The sequence below is a fragment of the Callionymus lyra genome, chromosome 14, assembly GCF_982586985.1.
Source record: "Callionymus lyra chromosome 14, fCalLyr1.hap1.1, whole genome shotgun sequence".
Classification (NCBI taxonomy): Eukaryota; Metazoa; Chordata; class Actinopteri; order Syngnathiformes; family Callionymidae; genus Callionymus; species Callionymus lyra.
Genome location: NC_141831.1, coordinates 9,480,183 through 9,508,128, shown reverse-complemented (window position 1 = coordinate 9,508,128; position 27,946 = coordinate 9,480,183). Strand labels below are relative to the sequence as shown.

The following is a 27,946-nucleotide window of genomic DNA, read 5'->3' as shown; positions in this document are numbered from 1 at the left end:
ACTTCCGGGATTGATGACACGCGGTGACAAACCTCCATGTTTTACCAATTACAGCAGAGTGGGCGTGGTTGTGATAAACAAGATTTGATCTCCAGAAAAACCAAGCCTATCCCAGCTTCTTCAGACGAGAGGCAGGGGACACCCTGGACAGGGAAAAAGTCTGTGTCAGGACTAACAACCATTCACAAACACACTCATATCTAGGAATGAGTGGGAGGAAACCGGAGTGCCCACGCAACACAGGGAGAACAAACAAACTCCACACAGAATTTTCCGATTCAAACGCAATTAAAGTATGAAATAAATATTTTTTAATCAGCTTGAATTTGAACTTTTCGTCTCCCATCAAGTGACACGACTGTTTTTCTTCTTTAAAATATGCCTGATTAAAAATAAAGAGAAATTAAAGCAACATTAATTTAGAACCAATCATTGTTGACTTAGAAACACTAAACTCAGATGTTAAATTCATTTTATTCAAAGAAAACAAAAGTTATCAGACAAGTGCTTCACCCTGAACAGGACTCAATGTGCCGATTGTGGAATTACTTTTTTTTCTTGTTAATTCTATTTTACTGTAGCAGCATTTAAAACATGATGCAGGTCAAGTATATTTAAATATCGAGGTCAGACACTTAAGAAATTGATTCATTTCTATTTAGACTTTCTTTGAATCCACCATAAGTGACTTCTTCAAATACACGTTATCTCAAAGTTTGTTAGCTCAAGATTTACTGCTTTATTGTTCCCGATCAGAGAGTTTTTGGGATGAAATTTGCCCATTATTTTTATTAGCTTTTTTGTTAGCCAGCTAGCTTAAAGCTAATATTGTTAGCCAGTTAGCTGAACGGTAGGATTGTTAGCTAGCTAGTTTAAAGCTAACATTGTTAGCCAGTTCGATGAAAGCTAGCAATGTTAGCTAGCTAGCTTAAAGCCAACATTGTTAGCCAGCTAGCTTAAAGCTAACACTGTTAGCCGAAAGCTAGCATTGTTAGCCAGCTAGCCTAAAGCTAACATGGTTAGCCAGTTCGCTGAAAGGTAGCTTTCTTAGCTAGCTAGCTTAAAGCCAACATTGTTAGCCAGTTTTCTTAAAGCTAGCATTGTTAGCTAGGTAGCTTAAAGCCAACATTGTTAGCCAGCTAGCTTAAAGCTAACATTGTTAGCCAGTTTGCTTAAAGCTAACATTGTTAGCTAGCTAGCTCGACATGAACTAGTCCAGGAGTAGACAGATTGGATAAACGGGCCGTGTCTTTTGGGAAAAACGAGAACATTTGTATTTATTTTTTAAAAAGCAAACCGGCAGTTAACGACATGAAAGTGGTCAGACACGAGCAGTCGCACAGAACGTTCCAATCCTCCAGCATCAGGACCGGAGCAGAAGAAGATCCAAAAGTTGGTGTTCTTTTTTTTTTTTACTTTAAAGTCCACTTCAGTCAAAGCTCCTGAATCCTTCTCACGTAGGTTCTGCTAGAGGCCAGCAGGGGGCGGTCCTCGACCAGTGAGCAGCTCAACGAAACAAAAGGACATTTGAAAAAAAAAAAAAAAAAAGGAGGTTCTTGAAACGGAAACAGATTGAGGAGGAAGTTGAACATTTACAGACTGTCAATAAATATCTTTGTTTCTATTCGTCCGGCGTTATAACTCGTCGTCCATGTGTTTCTCTGGTTTGGTTTCTTCCGTGGTTCCTGCGGGTGACAAGATGGTTCCTCATCAGAACGGATGTTAAATTACATCATAAATCACGAGGCACAAGTCTGTAGTTTGATTCCGGCAGAACCGTCCAGAGTCACCAGGGAGTCGAGTTCTCACCCTAGAGTTCTCTGCCATCGGCTGGGTAAGGCGCTTCAGACCGACCTGTAGTTGTTGCCTCTTCTTCTTCTTCCGTGGGTTTCGATTGGCTGTCGTCGGCGTCTTTCTTCTCCTCTGTGGGCGGGGCTTGTCCGGGAGGAACCTCGTCTGCCGTTTCTGCTCAAACGTTACGTGAAGTTAAAGGGGAAGAGAAACAGGAAGTGGCGCCGGAATAATTGAACGTTTGAATTTAACTTTACAAATGTTAAAACTTTCTTTTTATTTTATTTTGAATCATTTAATGAAATAACTTCTATATGGAAATATGTTTTTATTGAATTAAATACTGCATTTTCTTTAAATGCATTTTAATAATTGAATTCATAATAAAAATGTAATGCATTACTTTTTTTATATTCCAATTTGAAATGTTTTTTTTTTTTTTTTTAAGCCTTTTAAGTTTAATATTAAAGTATCAATACAATAGCAGAAACAGACATTACCAAACGAGTACCGACACAAAGAGCGCTCGATCAATCATTTTTATATAGGATTTAAAAGACTAAAACAATGTTTTTTAATTATTGTAAATACAAATTCAACTGTATTTTAGTGCTAGAGTGAAAACCAATGTGACAGCGGCGAAAGGAGAAAAAAAATACAACTTTGTAATGACAGAATCCTCAAGCAGAACCAGACTCAGTGACTGCATTCAATGTTAAGATTATTGAATTAAATTGGAAAAAAATTGAAAAATGCTTTTAAAAAACACAACAATTTAAATGAAAAAAATCAAATTTAAGTATCAACATTTGAAATTCAACCATTTAATATTCTGATGGCAAGGACTTAAATAATGAGACCTACCGTTCTTTTCGCTCTCCTCCGTGGGCGGGACCACCTTCTCCTCCGTGGGCGGGACCACCTTCTCCTCCGCGGGCGGGACCACCTTCTCCTCCGCGGGCGGGACCACCTTCTCCTCCGCGGGCGGGACCACCTTCTCCTCCGCGGGCGGGACCACCTTCTCCTCCGTGGTGTTGGACTTCTTCTCCGAGCTGGTGCCGTTCTTGGCCTTGGCCTTGGGTTTGGGCTTGGCGAACTTGGCCTTGTTGAGGAGATAGTTGACCTCTCGGTCCAGCAGGCCCAGCTTGGCCTCGATCTCCTTGGACAGCAAGACCGGACGCTCCGTCGGGGAGAGTTTGTCCTGCTGGGCCACCGTCGCGTTCTTCCACGTCTGGACACGACGACGACAAAAGTAAGACTAACTTCCGTGGATTCAATTAATAATCATAAGTGCTTTCATTCATTTTGAAACCAAAATATGTCCAAACATCAGCTTTAAAAAGCATGCCGGAGTCACTGTATCCTCTCATCCTCAGTCATCGCTGATCTCAAATTATTTTATTGTTACTTTAGCTACGGAGTTTAAAATCCAAAAGTGGTGTTTTTTGTTTACTTTAAGGTCCACTTTCAAAGCTCCTGAATCCTTTCTGCTAGAGGCCAGCAGGGGGCGGTCCTCGACCAGTGAGTAGCTCAACAAAACAAAAGGACATTTGAATGAATAATAAAAAAAAAAGAGGTTCTTGCTTTAAAAAGCATGCCGGAGTCCACTGTATCCTCTCATCCTCAGTCATCGCTGATCTCAAAGTATTTTATTGTTACTTTAGCTGCGGAGGATGTAATAACTGCTGCCATCTAGTGGCCGGAGGTTTAAATGCAACACAAAAATAATCAAAGCGGTGAATATTTGTATTTTAATTGTACATTTTTAAATCCTATTTTATTTTAACCACTCCATTGAAATATTATCCATAAAAGACATTGTATAAAAAATAAAATGTAAATTATAAAAATATCGATACAGTACAGTGTTGTTGTTATTGATACAGTACTGTGTTGTTGTTATCGATACAGTACTGTGTTGTTGTTAACAATATAGTACTGTGTTGTCGCTATCGATACAGTACTGTGTTGTCGTTAACGATACAGTACTGTGTTGTCGTTAACAATATAGTACTGTGTTGTTGTTATCGATACAGTACTGTATTGTTGTTAACAATATAGTACTGTGTTGTTGTTATCGATACAGTACTGTATTGTTGTTAACAATATAGTACTGTGTTGTTGTTATCGATACAGTACTGTGTTGTTGTTATCGATACAGTACTGTGTTGTTGTTAACAATATAGTACTGTGTTGTTGTTATCGATACAGTACTGTGTTGTTGTTATCGATACAGTACTGTGTTGTTGTTATCGATACAGTACCGTGAATATCATGTTATTCAAGTGCATGGATATAATCTCACACTCACCGTGGTCTCGTTGATGACCTTCTCCAGCGTGTTGAGCTCCACCTCGGTGAAGATCTGGTCGTCCTCCGGGATCAACTTGGCGCTCCTGCAGAGCGAGGACGAGTCAGTGACGAGCTCGAGACCAACCAGGAGGAGGAAGGAGGACGACTCACTTGAGGAAGTAGCTGGAGGTGTTGAGCATGCTGTTCAGGGCGCTCAGGCGGTCCGGCCACTTGCGTCTCTCCTCCACCCTGAAGAACATGTCCTTGCAGAGGCTCCTGAGTTTGCTCAGCTTCTCCTTCAGCTGCTTGGTGCCGGCGGAGTAACCGTCCTCGTCCATCCACTCGGACGCCTCCCGTAGTTTAGATGAGATCGTCTCCTTCTCGTCCTCGGACACCACCAGAGCGTACTCGTCCTGGTACAGCTTGTCCTGGATGGTTGGATTTCAAAATTAATTAAAATAAATATTTTCCTTATTGTACTTTTCCGCCTATATACACCGATAATTCATTTTTAAATTTTTTCTTTTTTTAATTATATATATATATAAAAATTAAAATGCTACAAATGAAAAAAATAATGAATTTAGAAAAATTGATATTTGGATTATTGGAATCAAAATGAAAGTATTAATGTTATATATATAAAAAAAAAGTTGAAATGTTATTTAAAATTTTGAATAATTGAATGAAATTATTTCTATATTGAAAGTTTTTTAGTTTTTTTTAAATTAAATACTGTGTTTAAAGATTTTTTATTTATTTGAATAATTCAAAAATTAATTCATGTTAAAAATGAATTTATTGATTTATTTTTATATTCTTTTTAATTTTTTTTTTACAAACATTTGATCCTTGGTTTATTTAATAAAAAAAATTACTGTAAACAGATTTTTTATTTTTGCGGTTTATTTAAAGCGATTGAATAAAAAAAATTAGCCTGAAGGAAATTTATATGTCATGTTGACTTGAATAAAAGTTTAAGCTTAATGAAATTATACATCTGTGGTAAACATAGATTTAAATACGGAAACTTGATGTCAACATAAACTAAGATTATTTTTTTCTATTAAAGCAAAATAATGTTTTTTGTGGGGGTTTATAAGAAACATTGAATTTCCATCTTTTCCCATTAATTTTGGACATATTTTAAATTATTTGTGATTTAATTTACCGTATTTATTTAAAAAGAAAGTCATTTAAGGGAGCATCCGATCTCACCTGCGTCTCAAAGATAAAAGCCTCCAGACTGTTGAGCATCTTCTCTCGCTCGTGTTTGGCCAAGTCTCTGTCTGTTAAATCCTGTAACCTGAGGAACGAACCGTGTCAAACCATCTTCTCACTGGACGAGGTCATCCTGAGGAACTCACTTCTTCTTGGAGGAGGTCAGGTCCTCGGCTGTCGGGTCCACGATGTCCTTGATCAGCAGGTCCACCGAGATCTCCACCGAGATCTTGCTTTTCTTCTGAGGTTTCGCCTGCTCCGCCTCCTTCTCTTCCGCGGTGCCTTCAGGCTTCTCGCCCTCGACGTTCTCCTTCTGACACAAAGTGTTAACGTGGATCCATCACGAACTCTCGATGTCGTCTCTGAGAACCAACCTTTGTCTCGCTCTTGTTCTCGGACTCTTCAGTCTTCTCCTGCACCTTCTCCTCCTCCTCAGGCTTCTTCTCAGGTTCCTCCTGCTTCTCCTCCGGAGCCTCCTTCTGGGCCTCCTTCTGGGCTTCCTCTTTACTGTCCTCTTCTTTGCCCTCAGAGCCAGACTCAGGTGGGACTTCCTCCTCATCCTGCACATGATGCACAAAGTCAAATCAGCACCAGATCAGACCTTAGAGTAGCTTCAACAATTGAAGGGTTTTTAAGATGATTTCACTCGAGTTTCATGCTAATTAAACACTATTGATCATTTACAGGTCGATTATTACGACCACACAAGGATGTAGAAAGAAAAAAAAAAACAGTTTCAATGATGACAATATAGAATAAAAAAGGGTTAGAAATTGTGAACAGCAGGTGTGTCGACACTAAATGTGTATAAGTTTAACAGCACTGTTTCGATTTTCTTTCTTGGTTTAAATTATATTTTATTTTTCAATAAATTATGTATAATATATTTTCTTTTTCTTACAATTAACATGCAAATAGCACTTGTTAATTTTTGTGTTGCAATTGAAATTCTGGCCACTAGGCAGCAGTCATTACATCCTCAGCGGCTAACAGGACAAGGCGATGACTGAGGACAAGAGGATACAGTGGACTCCAGCAGCTTTTAAAGAAGATTTTTGGACATATTTTCGTTTCAAATCAAATGAAAGCAGTTACGACTTCGTCAAGAGTCATGTGGTCTGTAAATTCTGCAACACCAGAGTCAAGTACTCGACAATACTACAAATATATCCTTGTTACTACAGTATCACTACATATCGTAAAGTTGTCCTGTATCGTGATACGTAATGTATATTTGCCAATACACACCGCTACCGTTTATGCTATAAATTTAAAACGGTTTGATTAAAAAGTGATACATTTTAAGATTTTCAAAAATAAAACGTTAACATATAGCTTGTTTTTTTTTTAGTTTTAATAATTAACTTTCCTAAACATTTATTTTAGAAGCGTATAACAGGAAACGATCTATTCAAGTGCACATAGTTCCCCACCAAGAGCAAACAATATCACAGTTGTGTAGCGGAGAGAACCAGGATCCAGTCAGGAACTTATTTACCTTAATATACTCTGACTTTTATTTTACTCTAGTAAACACTTCCTGTCGCCTGTTGAGCTTAGTTTATTGAAATTATTGTCTTTCCTCAATGTCATACATTGTCATCTCGCCTTCACCCGCTTGTCATTTCTTCATCAATGCCATTCACGCACACATTTTGGTAGGATCATAAACGAGGTGAAAAGGTGCCGACAGGAGGGCAGTGGTCAGTACCTGGACCGGTTCTGATACGTTTGCAACAGGTTCTGTAGATCCTCCTCCAAACAAGGTGGAAATGGTGTTGCCGAGCTCTAGAAAAATAAAAAACAAACATGTCTTACATCGTTTTGTGGAAAAACAAATAATAACTTGTTAAACACAATTAGGCAACAGATATTTCAACTTGCACAAGAAACAAAAGGATAAAAACTTGTTGGATTTCATTTTAGTAGCTTGTTTTTAAAAAATAAAAAAGTTAACATCACTTTGCAAATCCAAACACAATTGTATCAAAACATAATTTGGAAAAAACAATAAAAAAAAAAAAACTTACTGGTGAGTGTGGATTCTTCTTCCTTCTCCTCTACGATGGTCTCAAACACAGATTCCACCTTCAATCAAAACATTTTTTCAACACGTTATTCTCATTAATTCATGTTTTTTTTTTGGAGTTGATGATTAAAGTCTATATTTATCATTTTGACTCCAGTGGAAAATTATTATTACTTTTATAATATATGGTGGGACCCACTTTAAACTCAATCACACAAAAGTACTTAAGCCGTCTTAGTCACGGTCCGATAATAACGAGTTTGTCCTGCTTTATTTATTAAAAAATGAATTACTTTCGTTCAACATCAGTTGTTTTTTTATTGAAGTCTCTGTGTAACTGTTGGTGCTTAAAATCAGGAGCAGAAGTTCATCACTTTTGCTCCTGATTTTAAACACCGACATCTTTATAGGTCACAACATGAATCTACTTTGATTCGAGTGTTAAGATCCCAGGCGAGTGTAGCAAGACCTAAACAAATAAAGGACTGACCCGGTCCAGAACGAGGACGCCACTTTCATCCTTGTTGAAATGAGCCTTGATGCCTTTCGACTCGGCGTCCGAGTGCTTGGCGAAGCTGCCGTCCACGCCGGACAGCTTGACCGTGGTCAGGTTGAGCGAGCCGAAGATTCTGTGGAAAAACGAAGGACGAGAGAGATTAGATCGTGGGCAAGATCGGAGACCGGGGTCACCGCACACCTCAGGTCCTCCTCGGACAGGAAGCTCAGGTCCCCGTAGTTGATGTCGAAGGAGAAGTCGCTGTGGTAGCGGTTGAAGGTGATGACCTTGCGTTGAGGGTACGGCGCCATGCGCTGGAAGAGGACACGCTTGTTTTGCTTGGAGGTTTTGACGCCGTCCTCCTCCGTCTCCCTGGTGAACTCCACCTGCAGCGAAGGGTGTTAAGAGATCTACTGCTCAACCTTCACGCTCCTCAATGACTCCACTGACCTGGATCGGGAAGACGGTGGCGTCTCGGACCAGGAAGGGAGTGACCTTGAAGGCCTTGCTGAGGAAAGCGGCCTGGTACACGGCGCCCATGGCCGCGGCTTCGTCTGCGTTGATGTTCTTTCCGAGTTCTTCCCTGAACAGAAGACGCGTTTCAGATCAATATATCCGAAAGAGCTTCTTTAATTTAAGCATCAAACACAAGAAGTCGCGGATATTCCACTGGCATACAAAACAAGAAGGATCTGTCTCGCCTGCAGTTAATACAAATCTCTGCAGCGAGAATTCTGACCAGCTCTAGTAGAAGAACTCACATTTCCCCGATCCTTAAAACTCTTCACTGGCTTCCAGTTTCTTTCAGGATCCATTTTAAAATTCGAGTTCTTACTTTCAGATCTATTCATGGTCAGGCTCCACCATACATGCCAGAGTGGGTGAACGGAATGACATCATGCTAATCTCTAAAGTATTTTACAGAAAACAAACTTTGCAAATTTGAAATAACTGATTCGTATTCAGTATTTACAGGTTAAACATTTAGAATTTATCAACTGATGATACCGATGTAATCTTAGATTTCCTTAATTTATTTAACTATGCATTTTGTTTGACTTTATTTTTATGGGGATGAGGTTTATGTTTAGATCCATTTTGTTCATGCAAAACTTCAACAATAATAATAATAATAATAATAATAATAACAACAATAGTTTCCTTTTTTTTAATGTAATCAAGAATTGATCGACATCCAAAATCTTCCATTTTTGCTTTTTATAAGTATTTAATTTATTTAGAACGAACATGTACTCATCTGTTCATATGTATAAATCAGAAGACATTATTTTTTAGTTGTGTTTTGTTTTTAGTGACCCGGACCTTGATTGTTCTACACTGTTTTGACTTTATACCTGTGCTGTGTCTCAAATCGCGCACTTCTCTAAGTGCGCAGTTACTTCTTCTTCTACTACTTTTTAACACTGATTGCAATTGGACGTTGAAACACTATCAACAACACTTGACAGCACTTTTCTCCGATTGAAACAAGTTATTAAGTTGTGTTTCATTGTGTTATTACTGTCGTTATGTGGTAAAAATTAGTATTTTCTCAAGACATTAACGTCAGTATCTGCTCTGAAGACACGCCGTCAGTAGCTTCAGTTTAGCTTCATCTACGTCACTAAGATGGTGGACGTTGAGGGTGGAAAGTGTCGATCGATCCACACTTAATTTTCTGGCCATTTGAGTGCTCATTGCACACTACATTTTCACACACTGCTCATCGGGAAGCACTTATAAACATTAAGTGCAAGTACACAAGTGTGTGATTAGGGACACAACTCTTTACTTGGAAATCAATAAATATTTACGATGATATTCGACTCACTTTCCCACAGCTTTAAGAAGCGCCTCCTGGACTTTAGGAACACGAGTGGACCCACCGACCAGAATCACCTGCTCGATTTCATCCTGTGGACAGAAAAATAAAGTCATCCATTTTTAGACCTCTTACAAGAGGCTCAATAAACAATGAAAATTGTGGACCGTGGGAGGAAATCAGAGCACCACACAGTAGCAATCGTACGGACTGGTTTGAAAGACTCACCAGCGTCATCTCAGCAGTGCTCAGGGCGTCCTGCACGGGTCGGGCGACTCGCTCGAACAGATCCAAACACAGAGCCTCGAACTCCACTCTTGACACTTTGGATTTGAAGTCGATGTCGTCCATCAAACCTTCCACCTAATCCAACGAGGAAGAACAAGAAGTTGTGAGATCTGGTGCGACAGGAGCGAGCAGGTGTGTCTCACCTGAGCCATGAAGTCCACGTTAGCGCTGAGCACGGTTTTCAGCCTCTGAGCCTCCTTGAGGAGCTTGGCCATGGCCCGAGGGTTCTCCCTGACGTCCTTCTTGCTCTTCTTCTGCTCGTTGAACAGCTTGGCCAAGTGGTCGCGCAGACGCAGGTCCATCTCAAAGCCTCCCAGACCTCGGTCGAATCTACACACGGGAACATCGGAGCGTACATTTAAGAACTAATGAATGTTTTTTTTTTACACTTTTTATACAGTACATTTAACACATTTGGATAGTTAAATATCTTCCACTTTTGTCTTATCAAGTCATCAATAGCAGTTTGAAGTGCACCGTCAGCAACATGATGTAGCCATTAACACATTATCAGTTCCATTTCACAACATTATCATGCTCGTTATCAAGCAAATATTTTTATTACCGGTACCAATACTTATACTTTGATACTGGTTCCTGAACAAAACCTTTTTGATAAATATTGTTTAATTCTAACTAATCATCAATAAAGCAATATTTTTCTCCATGATACTGTAATCAACCACACTGTATCGTTTTGTATCATAGACCTTTTATGTTTTATATTTCAATAAATGTGTAAAATAAGATAACTTAATTTCTTTTATTTACAATTAATATTCAAATTTTTACACCGTTTGTTCATTTTTGCGTATCGGTTAAAACTTCCGCCCACTAGATGGCTGCAGTCATTACGTCCTCCGCAGCTAAAGGAACAATGAGATCTCGGCGATGACTAAGGACGAGAGGATACAGTGACTCCAGCAGCTTTTAAAGCTGATGTTTGGACATATTTTGGTTTGAAAACAAATGAAAGCAGTTACGACTTCGTCAAGAGTCATGTGGTCTGAAAATACTAAAAATATATCCTTGTTACTACAGTATCACAAAATATTAAGTATATAGTATCGTGCTACCCTTGTTTTCATGATTTGTATCATTTCCACATATTAACAATACACACATCTATTAAATTGCAGTGACTTAACATATCAGGTCAAAATTGGTAACAAAAAAGTGAATTCCTCTAAATCATCTTTATTGTACAAAAAAAACCCTAAAAAACTTTTTTTTAAAGCTAGAAAAGGCTTCAATATAAATGTTAAACAGTGGCTTAGCTGAATAACTTGTTGTCATAAGACCTAATTAAAAAAAGGTGTGATTAAATGAACCACAAAACGTCTCCGGGCGTCACATATTTTTCCTGCATGAAGAATCACTTAAACGTTTCAGCATATTGACAGCAATAAAACGGGATTAACCTGTTGGTACCAAAACATTTTGATATTCTGTATTTGGCCGGTGCCACGAGAGAACAGAGGTTTGTTAACCAGCCCTAAATCCTGCTTGAGATGCCTTCATATAAACCCTCAGATTTAAGGACGACAGGACTCACCCGACTCCTCGGATCTGCAGCTGAGGCTGAGTGCCGGACTCTTTGGTTTTCACCGTCTGATACGTGACGATGGTGGCGGTCGTGCTGCCTGAACCCATGTCGTAAAACATGATGTTCTGGAGAAGTGACAGACGTCAGCATGAGGGGATGACATCGCAGCGATACAAAAATGGTGGCTCATCAGTGTAGCACCTTCGCCGTGCTGTCGATGTCTTTCCTCCTGAAGACGCCGTAGTTGAGGGCGGTGGCCGTGTTGTCGTTGATGAGCTGCAGGACCTTCAGGCCGGCCATCTGCGCCGCCTGCAGGACGGCCCGGCGCTCGGCCTGGTTGAAGAAGGCCGGCACGGTGATGACGGCGTCTTTAATTTGCTGCTCTGAAAGTCCAGAAGGTCATTAAAAAAAAAAAGCTGTTAAAATAATTCTGTTCATTTTCTTCAGGGAGTCAACTGACCAGCAAAGTCCTGAGCCAGACCACAGGAGTAGTTCAGCATCATTCCCAGGAGCTCCTCCGGCGTGTAGGTGACTTCTCTGAGGACGAGGAACCACAAAATTAATATACATTTTTAGGGCAGAATTTGCTTTATTATCAACAGTGGAAAAATGGGGAAAATCTTTAAGTTTTATTTGGACCAACATCAATTATGTACAGAATAGTGAAGATTTGGGTAAAATCTTTCTTTTTTAGGGTCACAAGAGAAACCATGCTTAACACATAGCAAAAGAAAAAAACGAACTATTTTTTATTAAGTTCTCGTTATTATTAAACAAAAATACACAAACAACACAGAACACGTATTCATGATTTGTAAAAGGATAGATAAGTATTGTGAATTCATTAATAGGATAATAATCATAATTCGATTTAATATTATGTTGCATTTTATTTTAATAGTTTTTCTTCCACTACACCGTGATGTTGGTGTAAAACAATTTTAACATTCAGCAGAATTGTTTTAAATATAAATAAACCATAAATGTATTGATATGTTCTGATTATATTCGGGATACTTCTCCTGCACTTATTGTTTTTTTGTTTTTTTTTAATCAGACAATTGTGTTTTGTGGTGCATTGTTTTACTTTGCTCTGATTTGTTTTTTATTTTGTAGTTTAAATTGAAGTTCTTGATTCAATAATAATAATAATAAAAAACTCAAGATACCATGCATATATATATTATAAATAAGAGGCCGTTGTACCATTATGTATAATTGACATTCATGAGAAAAAAATAAGATTTGAAAATGTTTACATTATAAACATCTTTAACAAAAATAAATGAACCAAAATTAGGAACATTGCCATGTTGAGGCCATTTCAGTGTTCATTATTAATTAGCTTCAATGTTATTAGGAAAAATAAGAGATAAATCCAACAAAACTTGTAAAATTGTGGCAGAATTAGAAACAAACTTACTCTGAGAATTTGAAGTAAACAGTGTCTCTGGCAGGATCTGCGTGCAGCTGGTGTTCAGGGAAGCGTTTCTGATACAGCGCCACCATGGGGTTGCTATACTTCTTTCCGATGATACTTTGAAGATGCCTGTAGACAAGTTTCGGGTTCTTCACAGACTGGAAACAAACACATTAGTTATTAAAAAAACGCACCAGAAAATGATTTTTCTCAAGAGTCTGAAAACAATTCTTACCACTCCAAGTGCATTGTCTCCAAACAGCCTCTCGTTTTCCTTCAGACATACGACTGCCGGTGTTTTCCTCCGTGACTCCCTGAACGATAAATACGAATCAATGAAGCGTTTGAGTCGATTCATTAAATGGAACTTACTTGTTCAGGACGATCTCCATTGGAACACCGGGTTTAACGATTGCCATCTTCATCCACTCGCTGCCCAGATCGACCGACATGACGGCTACAGACGCTGCAAACGTGTCGCAAAGAGATTTCTTGAATAAAACATGAACGCGTTGTATTGAAAAATAGCATATTACAGTGAAAAACCTATATATACCATTAAAAAATAAAAACTAATAGTGATCACATTGATATTCCTTTATTCTGTCCTCAAATATTTTGAAAAATATACATTGATTTAATATAAATAATTTAATTCCTGAAACTGGAGACAGTATAAGTGGTTTAGAAATGTTGTGCTTTTGTTTTAGTCTTTAATGACGTTTTTATTTGTTAGAGATTTTCCTTTATTTTCTGGAACTCTTGTTGTGTTCTCAGTTGTATCTTGACCTTTAAAGTATAAACTTTATTGAATATTTTTTTGATTGTTTAAGCGCTTTGTGAACCTGTTCTGGAAAAGCGCTATATAAATAAAAATTACTTACTTACTTAATACATAGTGATATTTCTGGGCTTCACTATAAAAGGTAGTTTTGTTTCTTTATTATACTTTTATTCTTTTTTTTTTCTAAGTAGCTTGACTCAAAAACAATATTATAAAACAAAGAAAAAGCTTGGCCAATCAAAGAGCTTCAATAAAAAAATATACATTTCATTTCAATAAAACAATATCATTTTTTTTTATTCAAACTTTTACTCAATTTAATTAAAATGGATTGAAGTAAAAAAAAAAAAAAACGTTTTAAACACTTGATTGAGTTTTTACCCATTTTTTAATATTTTTAGATTTTAAGAAAGAAAAATATGATCAGTGAATTTTAATTTATATCTATATTAATATATTCATATTTTTTATATTGAATTCAAAAGGCTACGAGTTAAATAAATATGGAATAATTGAAATTAAAATATAACAAATATTGATGAATTGAAATATAACAATAATTGAGAAGATTTCAACCTTTTAATATTTGAAAAAATAAATTCAACCATTCAACATTCTGAAGGCACTGATATACTATATAAAAATACCATACAGTCCCTTTAAACTTTATAAACAATATAAAAATGTAGGAAACTGAATGTGTTTGTCGATGATACCTGAGAGAGAAGGCAACAAAGCCACAACTAGGCAGAAGAGAGACACACACGCCAGCTTCCTTCGCAACATGATGAGCTGTAAAAAAAAAGAAAGAAAAGAAACACACAAAAAAAGTGTTAACTTGATACCACAGAGAGATATGAAGATACAGAAAAACACCATCTTTTCACTTCCTCATGTCAAGCAGCAAACACTCGCTGCTCCTCATGTCTCTTTTCTTCTAGAACTTTCACTGTTTTTGAGTCACATGTCAACACCTGAATAAGCAACACCTTGTGTCGTCAAACCTTGATGGTTTTACGTGATTCTAATCGTACAAAAATGTGCATTTAAGCTCAAACGGTGAATAAAAACCGCTGTTTCATTGAACATCTGTGGCATGAACGCCACAATATTTACTTCCGATAGGTTGCCGGTGGAAACGAGGTTTTAATAAGTAGTTCCGGTCTGCAGACAGGTAAATAAAATAGAGATGAATACGTTTTTTCAAAAGGTTTTTTCACTATTAAAAAAAAAGAGAGGAGCAGGTTAATAAAAATAGAATAAAAGCAGGATAAGTTGACAGCTATTGTTAGCTAGCTACCTGACACCAAGCTTACCTTGAGCTCGCGACAGGAAGTCCACTTCCAACACTTAAAACACACCGGCTCGCTTCAGCCACGGCGGGTCACTTCTGGAGGGTTCTTGAGAGCCCGGTTGAATAGTTCTGCTTCCCCCGCTTATCCACCCGGCTCCTGCTCAACACACGGGCCCGGAACGCGGCGTCATCTCATTGGATCGGGGGATGCAATGTGGGTCGTCGGGGAAGCCGCTACATGACCAAGAACCAGGCTGGAAAAACTACCTCTTTCGTTTCCGGGTTGAGCTACAGCGTAAAATATTGCATCAGCACCAAAACGCTAGTATTGTCAACACATTTGTGCTTAATTGATAGAATAAGAATCTAAAATATATTAATCGCTTTGTTTAAGAGATAAATCGCGTCAAATTTGATAGTTTGAAAGCAGAAACACGCTTGAAGAGTTTTATTCTGAAAAAGACATTGGTTAACATCCGGTGTTAATTGACTTCGGACGAGCGGAAGCGGCCCAACAAAGCAGTGGCCCTTTCAACCAAAGCCCCGCCCACAACTCCCAACACGCACTACCCCCTGATTGGTCCACGTTCCGTCGTGACGCAATGTACCGACCACTGTCTTACTCCTATTGGTCCACGTAGGGTTGGTGGGCGGAGCTTCGATGGTAGGAGCGTGAGTTCCAGGAAGTTGCATGTTTCACCTTATCAGCGGCACGTTAGCTGGAGATTTGAAAGTTTGTCTACAATGGAATCATGTGATAATATTTTTAGTTAGAATTAAAGACAGAGTTTTTTAACCTTTTTAAAAAAATGTATTTATAGTTGGAAGAGGTTCTGATGTTTCTCGTGAGTTTGGTGATCAGGGGACAAAACTAGGATAAGAAAATATAAGAATAAAAAAATAAATCAAGGTTTTGATGAGGTAGTTTATATTAGATATCTATAATATAGATTAAATTAATGTTTTTATAGTATAATCCAGTTTGATTCAAGGATTAATATTGAGTGGCAAAGACATTGCTATCTTTTAAATGGTCATCAATTAAGCTTTACATTTTTATTAGTGACATTTCAGAGAACGTGTTATGGTTCAGAAGAATTCATGATACATGAAAGTGCAACACGATTACACATCTCGTACAATAGCGACTCAGCTCGTATGCAAGAAGAAATCCCGCAGGCAAACGGGCAGCTGAGTAAAGTGCAGCCTAGGACCAACAACCGTGCACAACCGAGGGGTTTGGGGGACGCAGGACGGACAGTTAGAAGTTCCTCTTAGTGTGCATGGCCATGTCTCTGTGGAGGTTGACCTCAAGGCTGCCGGATTTGCTGCCCGGCGGGTCGGTGACCAGAGTCAGTTTGTTGAAAACTCCTCGGCCGAAGTAGTCGGCGACGACGGAGAAACCGTCGTTGGAGCTGCGCAGCTGTGAAGAAGAAAAAAAAAAACATCGAGTTAAAACGATTATTTCCGACGTACACAAAAACGAAAGGTACACAAACGCACCTGTGTGTTAAAGTGCTCGTGCAAGTCTCGCTTCTGGTCCTGCGCCCGCAGCATGTCCATGACTTTGCGGTTCTCCGGCGTGCACGTGGGACACTCGGCCTCGCTCTCGGCGTAGCTGTCGAAGCAGTGCTGGTGGAATGAGTGGCTGCACAGGAAGTGCACGGACGGCAGCTCCAGCGGACTGTTGCACATGTTGCACTTGGTCTTCTGGAAGATCTTGGCACTGGATGGCAACAGAACATCAGACAGTTGAGGTCATGAGCCATAGTTTAGAGTAAGGGTGTTAAACACAACCACACAAGGAGCCATTTTTCATTATTTAAGGCTCAAATTATCCCTGTTTTTTCTCCGTGACCACATTAAATGACTTGGCGGATACATTTCTAAGAGATTTCATCATGTGTGACTCCACCTGGTTTTGAGCTCCTGGATGTCGGAGCGAAGGTGAGCAGTCTCTTCCCGGTACTGGCGGATTTTGCGCTGGTCGTCTTCGATCTGTTGAGTCTCTCGCTGCAGCTTGTTGATGAGGTAATCTTTGATGACGGAGAGCGTGGCGGTGGAGTTGTGCGCCAGCGTCTGAACCACTACGAGAGACGGCGGCGGCAGAAAGGTCAACCCGGAGTACGACCAAAGATCGGTGCAACCAGAATATTGAATTTAAAATTTGGTGTAAGAATTGTATTGTTATTATTTTTTAATAATTTTATTAAATCATAGCTATATTAAAAGGATTAATTTTTTAATATTAAAAAATGGAATTCAATTGTTTCTATATTGGAAGGTTAAATATTTTTTTATTTTTTTAATAATTGTGTAAAATGAATTCAGTAATTTAAGATGAATTAACATTTTTAATTAAAAGTTGTTTTTTTATTCCCTCCCCCCCAAAAAAAAACAATTTGTAGACTTTTAAATTTAATATAAAATGTTGGTATAAAAGTTCCACCAGACAAAATTGTAAGAATACTGAGCTACCGAAGTGTGTGCTTCAATGTGGTCACATGATTGCCGAGGCGTGGCATGATTGGCTGAGAGTTCGATCAAGTAGCTTGGTTTTTATTTAAAGCATTGAATTAGATTAATTTATATTTCATAATTTCTTTTTAAAACGTTGGATTTTTATCTTTTTTTTTTTTTAAATATTTAAAACTGACTGTTTTTTTTTTAAACAGAGTTTGATATTCTAATAACAAAACAAGAATAAATGTCCTTGATTACATTAATTTGTAGCCTTTTAAATTCAATTTTAAATCGGTACTGTATGGTGGCAATATTATACCAACAATTATAAATAAAAATTAAAGCTAGAATAATTTTTCTTTTTGATAAAATCGTTTTGTTTTTTATTCAAAATAGATTTATTATTAACATGAAAATAGATTTCAAGATTACAATTAATAAATAATTAAAATGTATAATAAATAATAATTAATAATAAAATAAAAAAATCCTAAAAAATAATTTTATCATTTATCATTTAATCAAAAAAAGCTTAATTTGAATTTGATGTTAAATTCATTCATTCAATATTCCGATGGCACTGGTACACACACACGCGCACACACACACACACACACCCCCACCCACACACACACACCACTACCACAGCTGCCACTGATCACAGGAGGGTGAGTCTCACCGAGCAGTGGAGGCATCAGGTTGTGCTGGTCGATGTGTTGCAGCACTTCAGTGATGTAAGCCTTACAGTCTTCCTCCTTCCTGGCAAAGTAGCCCAACGCCTGCTCCCACAGGCAGCTCTCCTGCTCGCCGAAGCGCTTGCAAGCCTCCACCACCTTTCCATACTCCTCGTTCTGCATGTGGTAGTGCATGATCTGCTGGTACCTGCACACAAACGCCATTTATCTGCCATTAAAACAACAATTATATACAATAAGAATTGGAAATTAGTATTTTAAACATATACAATGTTGACGTTGTTATTACTAACATATTGCTATAATATATTAGTTTATTATTATAGTTTTTTTGTGTATATTTTGTATAATATACAATAAGAATCGGAAATTAGTATTTAAACATATATAATGTTGATGTTGTCATTACTTACATATTGCTATAATATAATAGTTTATTATTATAGTTTCTTTGTGTATAATATACAAATAAGAATCGGAAATTAGTATTTAAACATATATAATGTTGATGTTGTCATTACTAACATATTGCTATAATATAATAGTTTATTATTATAGTTTCTTTGTGTATATTTTGTATAATATACAAATAAGAATCGGAAATTAGTATTTAAACATATATAATGTTGATGTTGTCATTACTAACATACTGCTATAATATAATAGTTTATTATTATAGTTTCTTTGTGTATATTTTGTATAATAAACAAATAAGAATCGGAAATTTGTATTTAAACATATATAATGTTGATGTTGTCATTACTAACATATTGCTATAATATAATAGTTTATTATTATAGTTTCTTTGTGTATATTTTGTATAATATACAAATAAGAATCGGAAATTAGTATTTAAACATATATAATGTTGATGTTGTCATTACTAACATATTGCTATAATATAATAGTTTATTATTATAATTTCTTTGTGTATATTTTGTATAATATACAAATAAGAATCGGAAATTAGTATTTAAACATATATAATGTTGATGTTGTCATTACTAACATATTGCTATAATATAATAGTTTATTATTATAGTTTCTTTGTGTATATTTTGTATAATATACAAATAAGAATCGGAAATTAGTATTTAAACATATATAATGTTGACGTTGTTATTACTAACATATTGCTATAATATAATAGTTTATTATTATAGTTTTTTTGTGTATATTTTGTATAAATTAATCACTATTTTTGTTTAATTTTTCTCCATTTCAGTTTCAAATGTGAACTCCGATGGCTAAACTGAGTGACGGGAAAAGGAATATCTTCTGTTGTTTAATGATGTTGGAACTCACAGTTTGCCTTTCTCGTACAGATAAAGGACGCCTTCTTTAAAGTTGTGCATCTGACAGAGAACCAGAGCTTTATCGAACACGGTGTGATCGCTCCTCAGCAGAGACACGGCTTCATCCTGAAGGACCTTCTTCCTCTGCGGAGGATAACAAAAACATGCTTGACTTTCTTGCACTAGTTGTGAAGACAAAAGTGTTTCTTCAGTGAAACCTTCAGATCCTCCTCGTGGGCCCAGTCCTGCAGCCTCAGCTCCAGCAGAGTGTCGTAGACCCCCTGGGGAGACTGGCGGTCCACCTCGATCATGTGCTCCAGAAAAGCTTTCAGCTCTCGAGGGTTGTTGGCGAAGATCGGGATAAACTCCTCAGAGTTTGCCTGCAGTAATCAGAATATTTGAAACAGAGGAAAAGAGACTAAAATATGTTTTTTCCTCAAGACCTTAAGACTCTTGTCCTGGTTGTCTTTGTCTGCAGCTTCTCCACTGGGTTGGTAGTTGGTGCACAAGCCTTTCAGGAGCAACGTCGTCCCTTTAGGAATGTGATGCATCAGCGTCTTCCCGTATCGCTTCATGTTGCTCTCGGCTTGTTCGAAGGGCAGACGGCCGATGTAACGCAGACCCTCCTCGTAGTTCTTTGAGGACAGACGTATATCAGGAGTTTATCATCGGAATATTGAATTAACATTTTGAACATTGAAGTGTTTAAGTTTTCATTTTTACAAGCATTAGATAATTATGAATAATATATTTCAATAGTTTCTATGTTGAAAGGTGTACATTTTTTAAAATAAATACATTTAATTATTTATATGTTGGAAGGTTTTTATTGAAATAATTTAATTTCATCATTTTTATATTGAAAAGTTTTTTTTTATTAATTTAATTTAAATCTTTTGGATTTATTATATTCTTTTAAAATTTGAAAATGTTCAAAATTAATTATTTTTAACACAGAGTTTGATATTCTAGCTCCAATAATACAAATATACCTTTCCTTAATTTCAAATTCATTTTCAAAAATGTAATCAATAGCTTTTTTAATTTAATATAAAATGTTGGCACTATTTGCCAATAATTATAGTGAGTTTAAAAGGCTAAAAATAAAGATATATTGAATTTAGAAAGTATATTTTTTGAATTATTAAAATTGGATCAAGTTACATAATATAATAGATATCATATAAAAATAATGAATTTGTTGATTAAATCATTCAAATAACCTTTCCAATATAGAAATTGTTGAATTGAATTTTTTTTAAAGTCAGTGCTTGAAAAATAATGTAAATAAAAAGAAAATTCACATTTCAAATGTTAAATTGAACAATTCAATATTCTGCCATATACTGGATATACTTTCATACATCTATAGTCAGACGAGTAACTGAAGACATGAAGACAAATACTCTCACACTATGAAAAAACATAAGTCAAATGTGGATTCATATCGTAGCATTTTCACCTTCAAGTCTTCCAGTTGGATCTTCAGGTACCACTCGTGGTGCATGTGCTTCTCGGCCAGAAACACGGCGTGGCTGTGATAACCCGCCTGCCGCAGAACCTTGATGGCGATCTCCACGTCGAAATGGACTTCACTCTCACTGGTCTTTGGATGAAAAGAACAAAAGTCATGTAGAACATGTCTATCGCCTCAAGGGACTGACATACAGCGGTTTATCGTGGTGGGTTCAAACCATCCGTTATGAAAACCATCCGTATTGAATGGAATCTGGGAAATAGTGACCATTCCATTTTTCACTTGTTTAAATATCTTTTTTTTTTTTACTTGGAAACTCAACATTGCATATGGGGTGCCATCACTCTCAACAACCTTATCAGTAGGAATGATAGAAAATATTAATTTAGCAATATATGTTGTTTTTTTTACGATATTCAACAGCAGTTTAATGATATTTGGTTTCAAATCACATTCTTTTCCATGGTTCTTTATTGGTTTACAGTTTAGTAAAGTTTTTTTTCCACAATTAACATACAAATATTAACGGCGTTTGTTCATTTTTGTGTTGCAATTAAACTTCTGACCACTAGATGGCAGCAGTCATTACGTCCGTTTTTGGATATACTGTAGTTTGGTTACAAAATAAATGAAAGCAGTTAGGACTTCATCAAGAGTCAGTTTTTTTTCACGATACCAACGTTCATTAGCTCTGTATCTATGTTTTCACGTTTTTTTTCTGCAGTTAAACCTTTCGGCCACTAGATGGCAGCAGTCATTATGTCCTTAATTCTCAGTATCCATGACTTGAAAAACTCCTTAAATGCTTTGAGGCCAGCCAACACATTTTGACAAATACAGCTTGTTAAAATAAATGTAGATACGCTGTACCGTAGGCTAAAATAGCGAGACCACGCAAAGTAAACCACGACAAGGCGAAGGAACCACTTTGAACCTCTTCCCTACCTTGATGAACTCTTCCAGTTTGGAACTGTCCTTCAGCTTGGTGTAACAGTTGAGCAGCAGCGTGGTGTGGTCGGCGTTGGCCAGAGATTGTCGATGCAGAGCTTGAAGATACGCCGTCAGGTTGTGAATTCTCTGTGCGTCGAGAAACTTCCTGATGACATAGGAGGGCTCCAGTTTCCCTATAGTGCTGCGAAACAACCCAAAAAGTAGGTATTTATTCTAGATATTATTACACAGAAAACTGATTTTTTTGCCACTTTTGCAACATTGTTAACATTGTTAACATTGTTAAAGTCTTGTATTTATGACTGTTAATGTACCGTATGTACTGTTGAATGGCGCCGTCGTGGTCTCCCTTGAGGTAGAGGTGATCCCCGTAGTGCCTGAAGATCTCCGACAGCCCGTCGCTGTCCAGGTGTTGACTCTTGGCCAGGTTGATGGCCATGACGAACAGATTCTTCTTGAACAGCATCTTTAGAAACACACACACAAGAGGAACACACACACATATAGTGCACTATTAGTCACAAAAACTTGGTAATTCATTAAGACTGAATTCCAAAAATAATAATAATAATTAATTTGCTTGTTTAAGTAAACTTCTTCAATAGTTATTTCGATACATTGTATTCATTATGAATAGGAAATATACGATTCATTCGCTTATATGGAAGGAAAAAAACAGTAAGATTTATAATAGGAATCATGAAAAAAGTAATGGCGCCCCCAAGTGGCGATACCTCGCACCGCAACACTTCATTTGTCAAAATTTAAAGTTGTAAATTTAGTAAAACGTTGGCCCTAAACTTACTCATTATTCGAACGTGCCAAAAAAAACCCACATGAGCTTCCATCAAAATATATCTAGTTCATTTTGACAACATAAACACTTAATGAACTAAGTAAAGGCCAGTACTGAAAGTGAACACTGGTTGTAAAGTGTCAAGTTATTTTGAAACATTTTAATTATTAAAGTAATGAAAATAATAATTTGGGGGAAAATGCTAATGGATTCATTTGATTACAATTATTGCATTTAAGTGGCTCTTGGGAAAAAGTTAATTTTAGGCTTGAAAATCAACTATATTTAAAAGAATCTCACCTCCAACTTGGTCTGAGTGTCTTTCTCCTGAAGGACGAACATTTGACCATCTCTGGTGAGGACGTAGAAGGATCCCCACTCCGCCACCACGTCGATGACATCATCGAACGAGGCGCTGTAGGCGATGAACTTGTTGTCCAGGTCGTAGATGGTCAGAACCTGCTTGTCCGACGACGAGCTCTCCCGGCTGCCGAACGCCGACCTGAATAAAATACATATAAATATAGATCAGAGTTCATGCTAAGCATTGTTTTCATAAGTGTTATTTTTGTATTACTAGTGGTCTGTGCCAAATCGCGCACTTCTGCACTTAAACTTGATATTTTGAGTGCACAAGTGCGTTCACACTGAGCAGTGTGAGAAAAAAAGTATGCAATGAGTACTCAAACAGACAGAAAATTGAGTGTGGATCATTGCACACTTTCCGACCTTAACGGCCGCCATCTTAGTGACTTAGATGAAGCTAAACTGAAGCTACGTCACTGACGATGCGTCCTCGGAGCAGATACTGGCGTAAATGTCTTGAGAAAACACTCATTTTACCACGAAACAACACAACAACAATAATAACACAATGAAACACAACTTAATAACTTGTCTCGATTGGAGAAAAGCGATGTTAGGGGTCGGCGATAGTGTTCCAGTGGCTGGTTGCGATCAGCGTTAAAAAGTAGTAGAAGAAGAAGAAGCTGTCGAGTCATTTCCAGTAAATTGCTGTGTCTTAAATCGCATACTTCTCTTGCAGTGGCGGTTAGTATGCATCAGGATAGTGTACGTACTAACTAGTACCCAAATTCTCCACAGATAGTATGTCTCGAATCAAACTCTGCCGCTACAGAATAACAGGAAATGATGCGACAGCTTCTTCTTCTTCTACTATTTAACAATGATTTCAACCAGCTGTAGGAACACTACCGCCACCTGCTGGCAGCATGTTTGGATTGGATCAAGAAATATGAGAAATTTGAAATATTAACGCCAGTATCAGCACCGAAGACGTGTCATCCTCCTACTGCACCTCCTAATGCACCTGTAAGTATATATATATATATATATATATATATATATATATATATGACGTCTCTTCCATTTACAACGTCAACGTCACTAAGATGGCGGCCGTTTAGGGAAGAGTGTGTCCATCCAAGTGTCCATCGATCCATACTCAGTTTTGTGGGCGTTTTAGTACGCCAATTTAGTGTGCACTACATTTCGCATACTAAGAATTGAGAGGCGCTTATGCACAAAAATACACATTTTTAGTACACAAGTATGCGATTGAAGACACAGCCAGTGTGTAGTGGCAGTGTTTGATTTGAGGCAGTACTACCCTGTCCAAATTTGAGCACTGCACAAGCACTTTTTTACAGTGTACTGTGACGCAGTGCACTAAGACGAGTGCACGATTTGAGACCCAGCACATTTCTTTTTGTTTTGCGTTTTCTTTTATAGTTGAGCTTTTTCAAAATATTTTTAAAAAATCTATAGAATTCAGAAACGTCACATTTTCCAATGAAATAAAAAGAGTTAATACTAAGCGAAATAAAACAGCTAAGGATGACTTTCTTACTTGTTAGGCGACTTGTTGTCCCGCACGAGCAGGAAGAGATATCCACGATGCCAGTGAGCCAGTAACTTGGTCCCGTCGAAGGCGAAGCAAGGGCCTCGCTCGTCAGGCTGATACAAGTACACGCACTCGTCTCCGGCCACGATGAACTGGGAATCCTGCGAGGGGTCGGTGAGAGACGAGCACCGCAGTCCACAGCCGTGTGTGTCCAGCTCCAGCTTCGGATACTCCTTGATGGACAGAGTGTAGCACTGTTGGAGGAAGTGAGACGTTACTTAAAAAGGTTGAGATTTGGACGTGTGTGGCTGAAGTACACGAATGACTTACGTGCACTTTCTCCAGAGTGGAGACGAACAGGTGAGTGACTTTAGCCACCTGACGGAAGGCGAGGCCTGTGACGGGAATGGTTCCTTCGTGTAGAGTCAGAGTTTTACTGTGACGGTCTCTGGTGATGTCGCCTTTGGTCATCACCACACTGCCGTCCGTGAAGCCTGAGGACAAACACACGGTCGTTACAGGCGAGATTAAGAGTAAAGTGTAAGAGAATATCGAGATTTTGTTTTTATCCACGATTCTGTATATCAATAATTAAAAGTACTGTATTAACTTATTTCATAATTTACTTTTTATCTTGGTTATTTTCTGGTTTGTCTTTCAACAACGTCTGTAAATTATAATGACTGAAGGTGTGAGCAAGCGTGTGACCATGACTAAGAGGGTTTTTTTGGGGGCTTTAATTGTTTGATTTGTTATTCCAAAATGCCTTCTTTTCTTTTTTTTTATTAAATTGTTAAGTTCATTTTTATTTTTATTAACAACTACATGGAACTATTCAAGGCATTTGTTAATTTTTTTGGTTCATTCTTTTCGACCGCTAGATGACAGCATTCCTTAACAGCTAAAGATCAATGAAATCCTGCGAGATTCTAGCGATGACTGAGGACGAGAGGATACAGTGGACTCCGGCAGCTTATAAAGCTGATGTTTGGACATATTTTGGTTTGAAAACTAATGAAAACAGTTACGACTTCGTCAGAGTCATGTGGTCTGTAAATTCTGCAACACCAGAGTCAAGTACTCCACAATACTACAAATATTTATTTGTAAGACAGCAGGAATCACCACCTTTTTTTTTTAAAACTGCAAGCTACTCCAAGGGCCCCATGTGACCAGGAGGGCTACCATAATTTTGTTTTACACTTGGAAATTACTTAATATATACAGTATATTAAATGACTGATAAATGATATTCCTCAAATACACAAATCACATTATCGATCACCCATGAATCACAAGTGGGGCAACAAGAAAAGGAAACACAAAATCAAACGTAAGGCTACTCCTCTGGTTACCACTGTCCTACAGTATCTTAAGATATATCGTATCGTTACCCCTATATCGTGATATGCATCGTATTGGAATATTCTTGCCAATACACACACCTAGATGACACACAGCTTCAAAACATGATCCGTTTTCAGAAAATCTCAAATAAAAAATTCTGTCTTACCGATCACCATGAAGTTAAGATTCTCATGTACACTGAGACATGATACTTCAGTTGGTTTGTTGCCAGGGATAGCAGGGAATATTCTAGTGCACAGAGGGTTCCCACTGTCCCGCTTGTCCAGGTTCCACACTTTAACCTGGAGACACAAGAGAATTATTCTTTATAAATCTTTATAAAAGACTGAAAAGTGTCCCTCCCACTCACCAGAGGGTTGATCCCGTGTTCATCCTGCCCCACCGACACCAGGATGCTGTGCTGCTTCAGCTGAAAGAGGTGCGTCACTCGCAGCTTGTAGGCCTGGAACGACGTGAGCTGAAGGGAACGTGTCAGCATCCAGATCTTACCTTCCATATGTGATCACAAGGTTAAGAGATTTTTTTTTTATTTCAGAGAGAAATACTGACACTTGGATTAATATTGCATAGCTCTGAAAAAAGTTAATTTTTTAAATGCTGCAAAGTTAAACTCATAAAGTGATCTACCAGAGCTCTTCACGTTTAATTCTCATTCAACTACGTTCACATTCGACTTGTTTTCGTCAGCAATTTACAACAATACGGATAACATATATGTCCAAGTTCATCAATAATATTGAAACTTATGGTTTGACCAAGTACACGCGTCACAAATCTCTGACAAAATAAGTTTTAACTCGACAAAACTCCCTCACAAAAACATCTAAGGCGAGTAAAAATGTTCATTGGAATCCCTATCATAATATACAAGTTATCTTATAAATTAATCAATTCAGACCCTCATTTTTTGGACGCACCGATTGCCCGGTCGAGTCTGAACAGTCTGGTTTATTGAAAATTTCCCGTACAGTTATGAAACCTCTTTTTCCAACATTGAACATGAGATGCGATTCCTCTCGGTAACGATAATCTGAACAGCTCCTGTAATACTTTGCCGCCCAGCCAACTCATCGCAGCCGTTGATTACCTCTGGAATATAGTGTTTCTTTGTCTAGCAAGCTGAAATAAAACCAACCATTTTAAAATGGTGTACATATTATGCAAGTTATTCCAGTGTGAAAGACAGAATTAACAAACGGGTCACACCTATAATTAAGGAGGTTGACCATAACATTTCTGCATTTTCACCGGTTTTAATCATCCAAATCTTTCTTAATATATATGACAGGAAAGTAATACATATATAAATGGAGCCGTCATGACAAGACATGTCTGATAATACTCTCAGAATTATGTTAAATCTACACAAAAAGAATCAACGACAGGCTAACAAATATAGATAGAAATATATATTTTCTAGAAATACTTTACGAACACATTTACATGGAGTGGATAAACGGATTATCTGACATTTGTCTTTATTTTAAACTACTAATGTTGTTACTGACGCATTCAAAGCGGAACAACCAAAACATTAGCCAAAGCTAGCTTAGCCACATTAGCTCGCCGCTGAAAGGATATCTCCCAGGACAATATGTCCTCGTCCGGAGTCGCATGTGGAGATGTTGCCGGGGAGCACAAAGTTCTTGCCATTGTCTAAAGCTTCCTTCACCGTGTCTTTGTCAAAGAAGACAAATTTTCTCCACTGAAGAAAAGCTGCCATGATACAAACACAGTCGCTTCACTGGGGCGATGTCATGTGACACCGTGGTCACGCGGAGGTGAAACCGGAAGTCGTTCTGCTCTCACCCAAAAAATATATACTATTATTTTGTTTTCATTTAGACATTTTTTACAACTCTAACTATTGCAAGTATATCAGTACCATGAGAAAATTGAAACTTTACATTTTTATTGGCATGTCGAGCATTTAATATTTTTTCGACTTAATCGAATAATTTATATATTGAAAGGTCGATTTAATTTAATACTTTGGATATTGGAGGAATTAATTTCGTTTTATTTTTTTAATAACAATAATAATATATTTTCAA

At 37.5% G+C, this 27,946-nt stretch overlaps 2 protein-coding genes across 4 annotated transcripts; both read right to left on the bottom strand.

Annotated features, from left to right (window-relative positions):
• Window positions 1-455: 455 nt before the first annotated feature.
• Window positions 456-15,200, bottom strand: hyou1 (hypoxia up-regulated 1). Of its 3 annotated transcripts, none has more exons than XM_087807362.1 (24): window positions 15,006-15,200; window positions 14,406-14,481; window positions 13,278-13,371; window positions 13,141-13,219; window positions 12,909-13,063; window positions 11,946-12,022; window positions 11,687-11,868; window positions 11,495-11,610; window positions 10,083-10,269; window positions 9,880-10,014; window positions 9,661-9,743; window positions 8,280-8,412; window positions 8,031-8,215; window positions 7,824-7,962; window positions 7,335-7,392; window positions 7,016-7,092; window positions 5,679-5,864; window positions 5,451-5,617; window positions 5,302-5,389; window positions 4,255-4,511; window positions 4,103-4,187; window positions 2,656-3,022; window positions 1,810-1,965; window positions 456-1,685 (listed from the first exon to the last, which is right to left on the bottom strand). In XM_087807362.1, the coding sequence occupies exons 2-23, from the start codon at window positions 14,473-14,475 to the stop codon at window positions 1,811-1,813; spliced, it is 3,075 nt and encodes a 1,024-aa protein (XP_087663488.1). In that variant the 5' UTR covers window positions 14,476-14,481; window positions 15,006-15,200; the 3' UTR covers window positions 456-1,685; window position 1,810. The 3 variants fall into 3 exon arrangements, with proteins under 3 accessions (XP_087663488.1, XP_087663486.1, XP_087663487.1); XM_087807360.1 differs by having other exon boundaries at window positions 1,855-1,965; XM_087807361.1 differs by having other exon boundaries at window positions 1,855-1,965; window positions 5,451-5,614.
• Window positions 15,201-16,024: 824 nt separating this feature from the next.
• vps11 (VPS11 core subunit of CORVET and HOPS complexes) lies at window positions 16,025-27,640 on the bottom strand. The gene is made up of 16 exons (XM_087807290.1): window positions 27,474-27,640; window positions 26,242-26,390; window positions 26,038-26,173; window positions 24,855-25,018; window positions 24,531-24,778; window positions 22,961-23,162; window positions 22,179-22,330; window positions 21,859-22,045; window positions 20,899-21,042; window positions 19,880-20,071; window positions 19,655-19,816; window positions 19,447-19,580; window positions 18,126-18,328; window positions 16,899-17,070; window positions 16,487-16,709; window positions 16,025-16,406 (listed from the first exon to the last, which is right to left on the bottom strand). The coding sequence occupies exons 1-16, from the start codon at window positions 27,613-27,615 to the stop codon at window positions 16,245-16,247; spliced, it is 2,772 nt and encodes a 923-aa protein (XP_087663416.1). The 5' UTR covers window positions 27,616-27,640; the 3' UTR covers window positions 16,025-16,244.
• Window positions 27,641-27,946: the final 306 nt, after the last annotated feature.

Bases quoted from the DNA above. Each gene is read 5' to 3' on its own strand.
- hyou1 (XM_087807360.1), bottom strand. From the start codon at position 14,475: ATGTTGCGAAGGAAGCTGGCGTGTGTGTCTCTCTTCTGCCTAGTTGTG. The intron at 5,618-5,678 runs GTTGGTTCTCAG...ACTTTGTGTCAG, and splicing joins AGAACAAGAGCGAGACAAAG to AAGGAGAACGTCGAGGGCGA. The intron at 4,188-4,254 runs GTGAGTCGTCCT...CTCGCTCTGCAG, and splicing joins ACCTCCAGCTACTTCCTCAA to GAGCGCCAAGTTGATCCCGG.
- vps11 (XM_087807290.1), bottom strand. From the start codon at position 27,615: ATGGCAGCTTTTCTTCAGTGGAGAAAATTTGTCTTCTTTGACAAAGAC. The intron at 24,779-24,854 runs GTAAGTCATTCG...TTCCTCCAACAG, and splicing joins CCACTCTGGAGAAAGTGCAC to TGCTACACTCTGTCCATCAA. The intron at 19,817-19,879 runs GTCTTGAGGAAA...TGATTACTGCAG, and splicing joins ACCAGGACAAGAGTCTTAAG to GCAAACTCTGAGGAGTTTAT.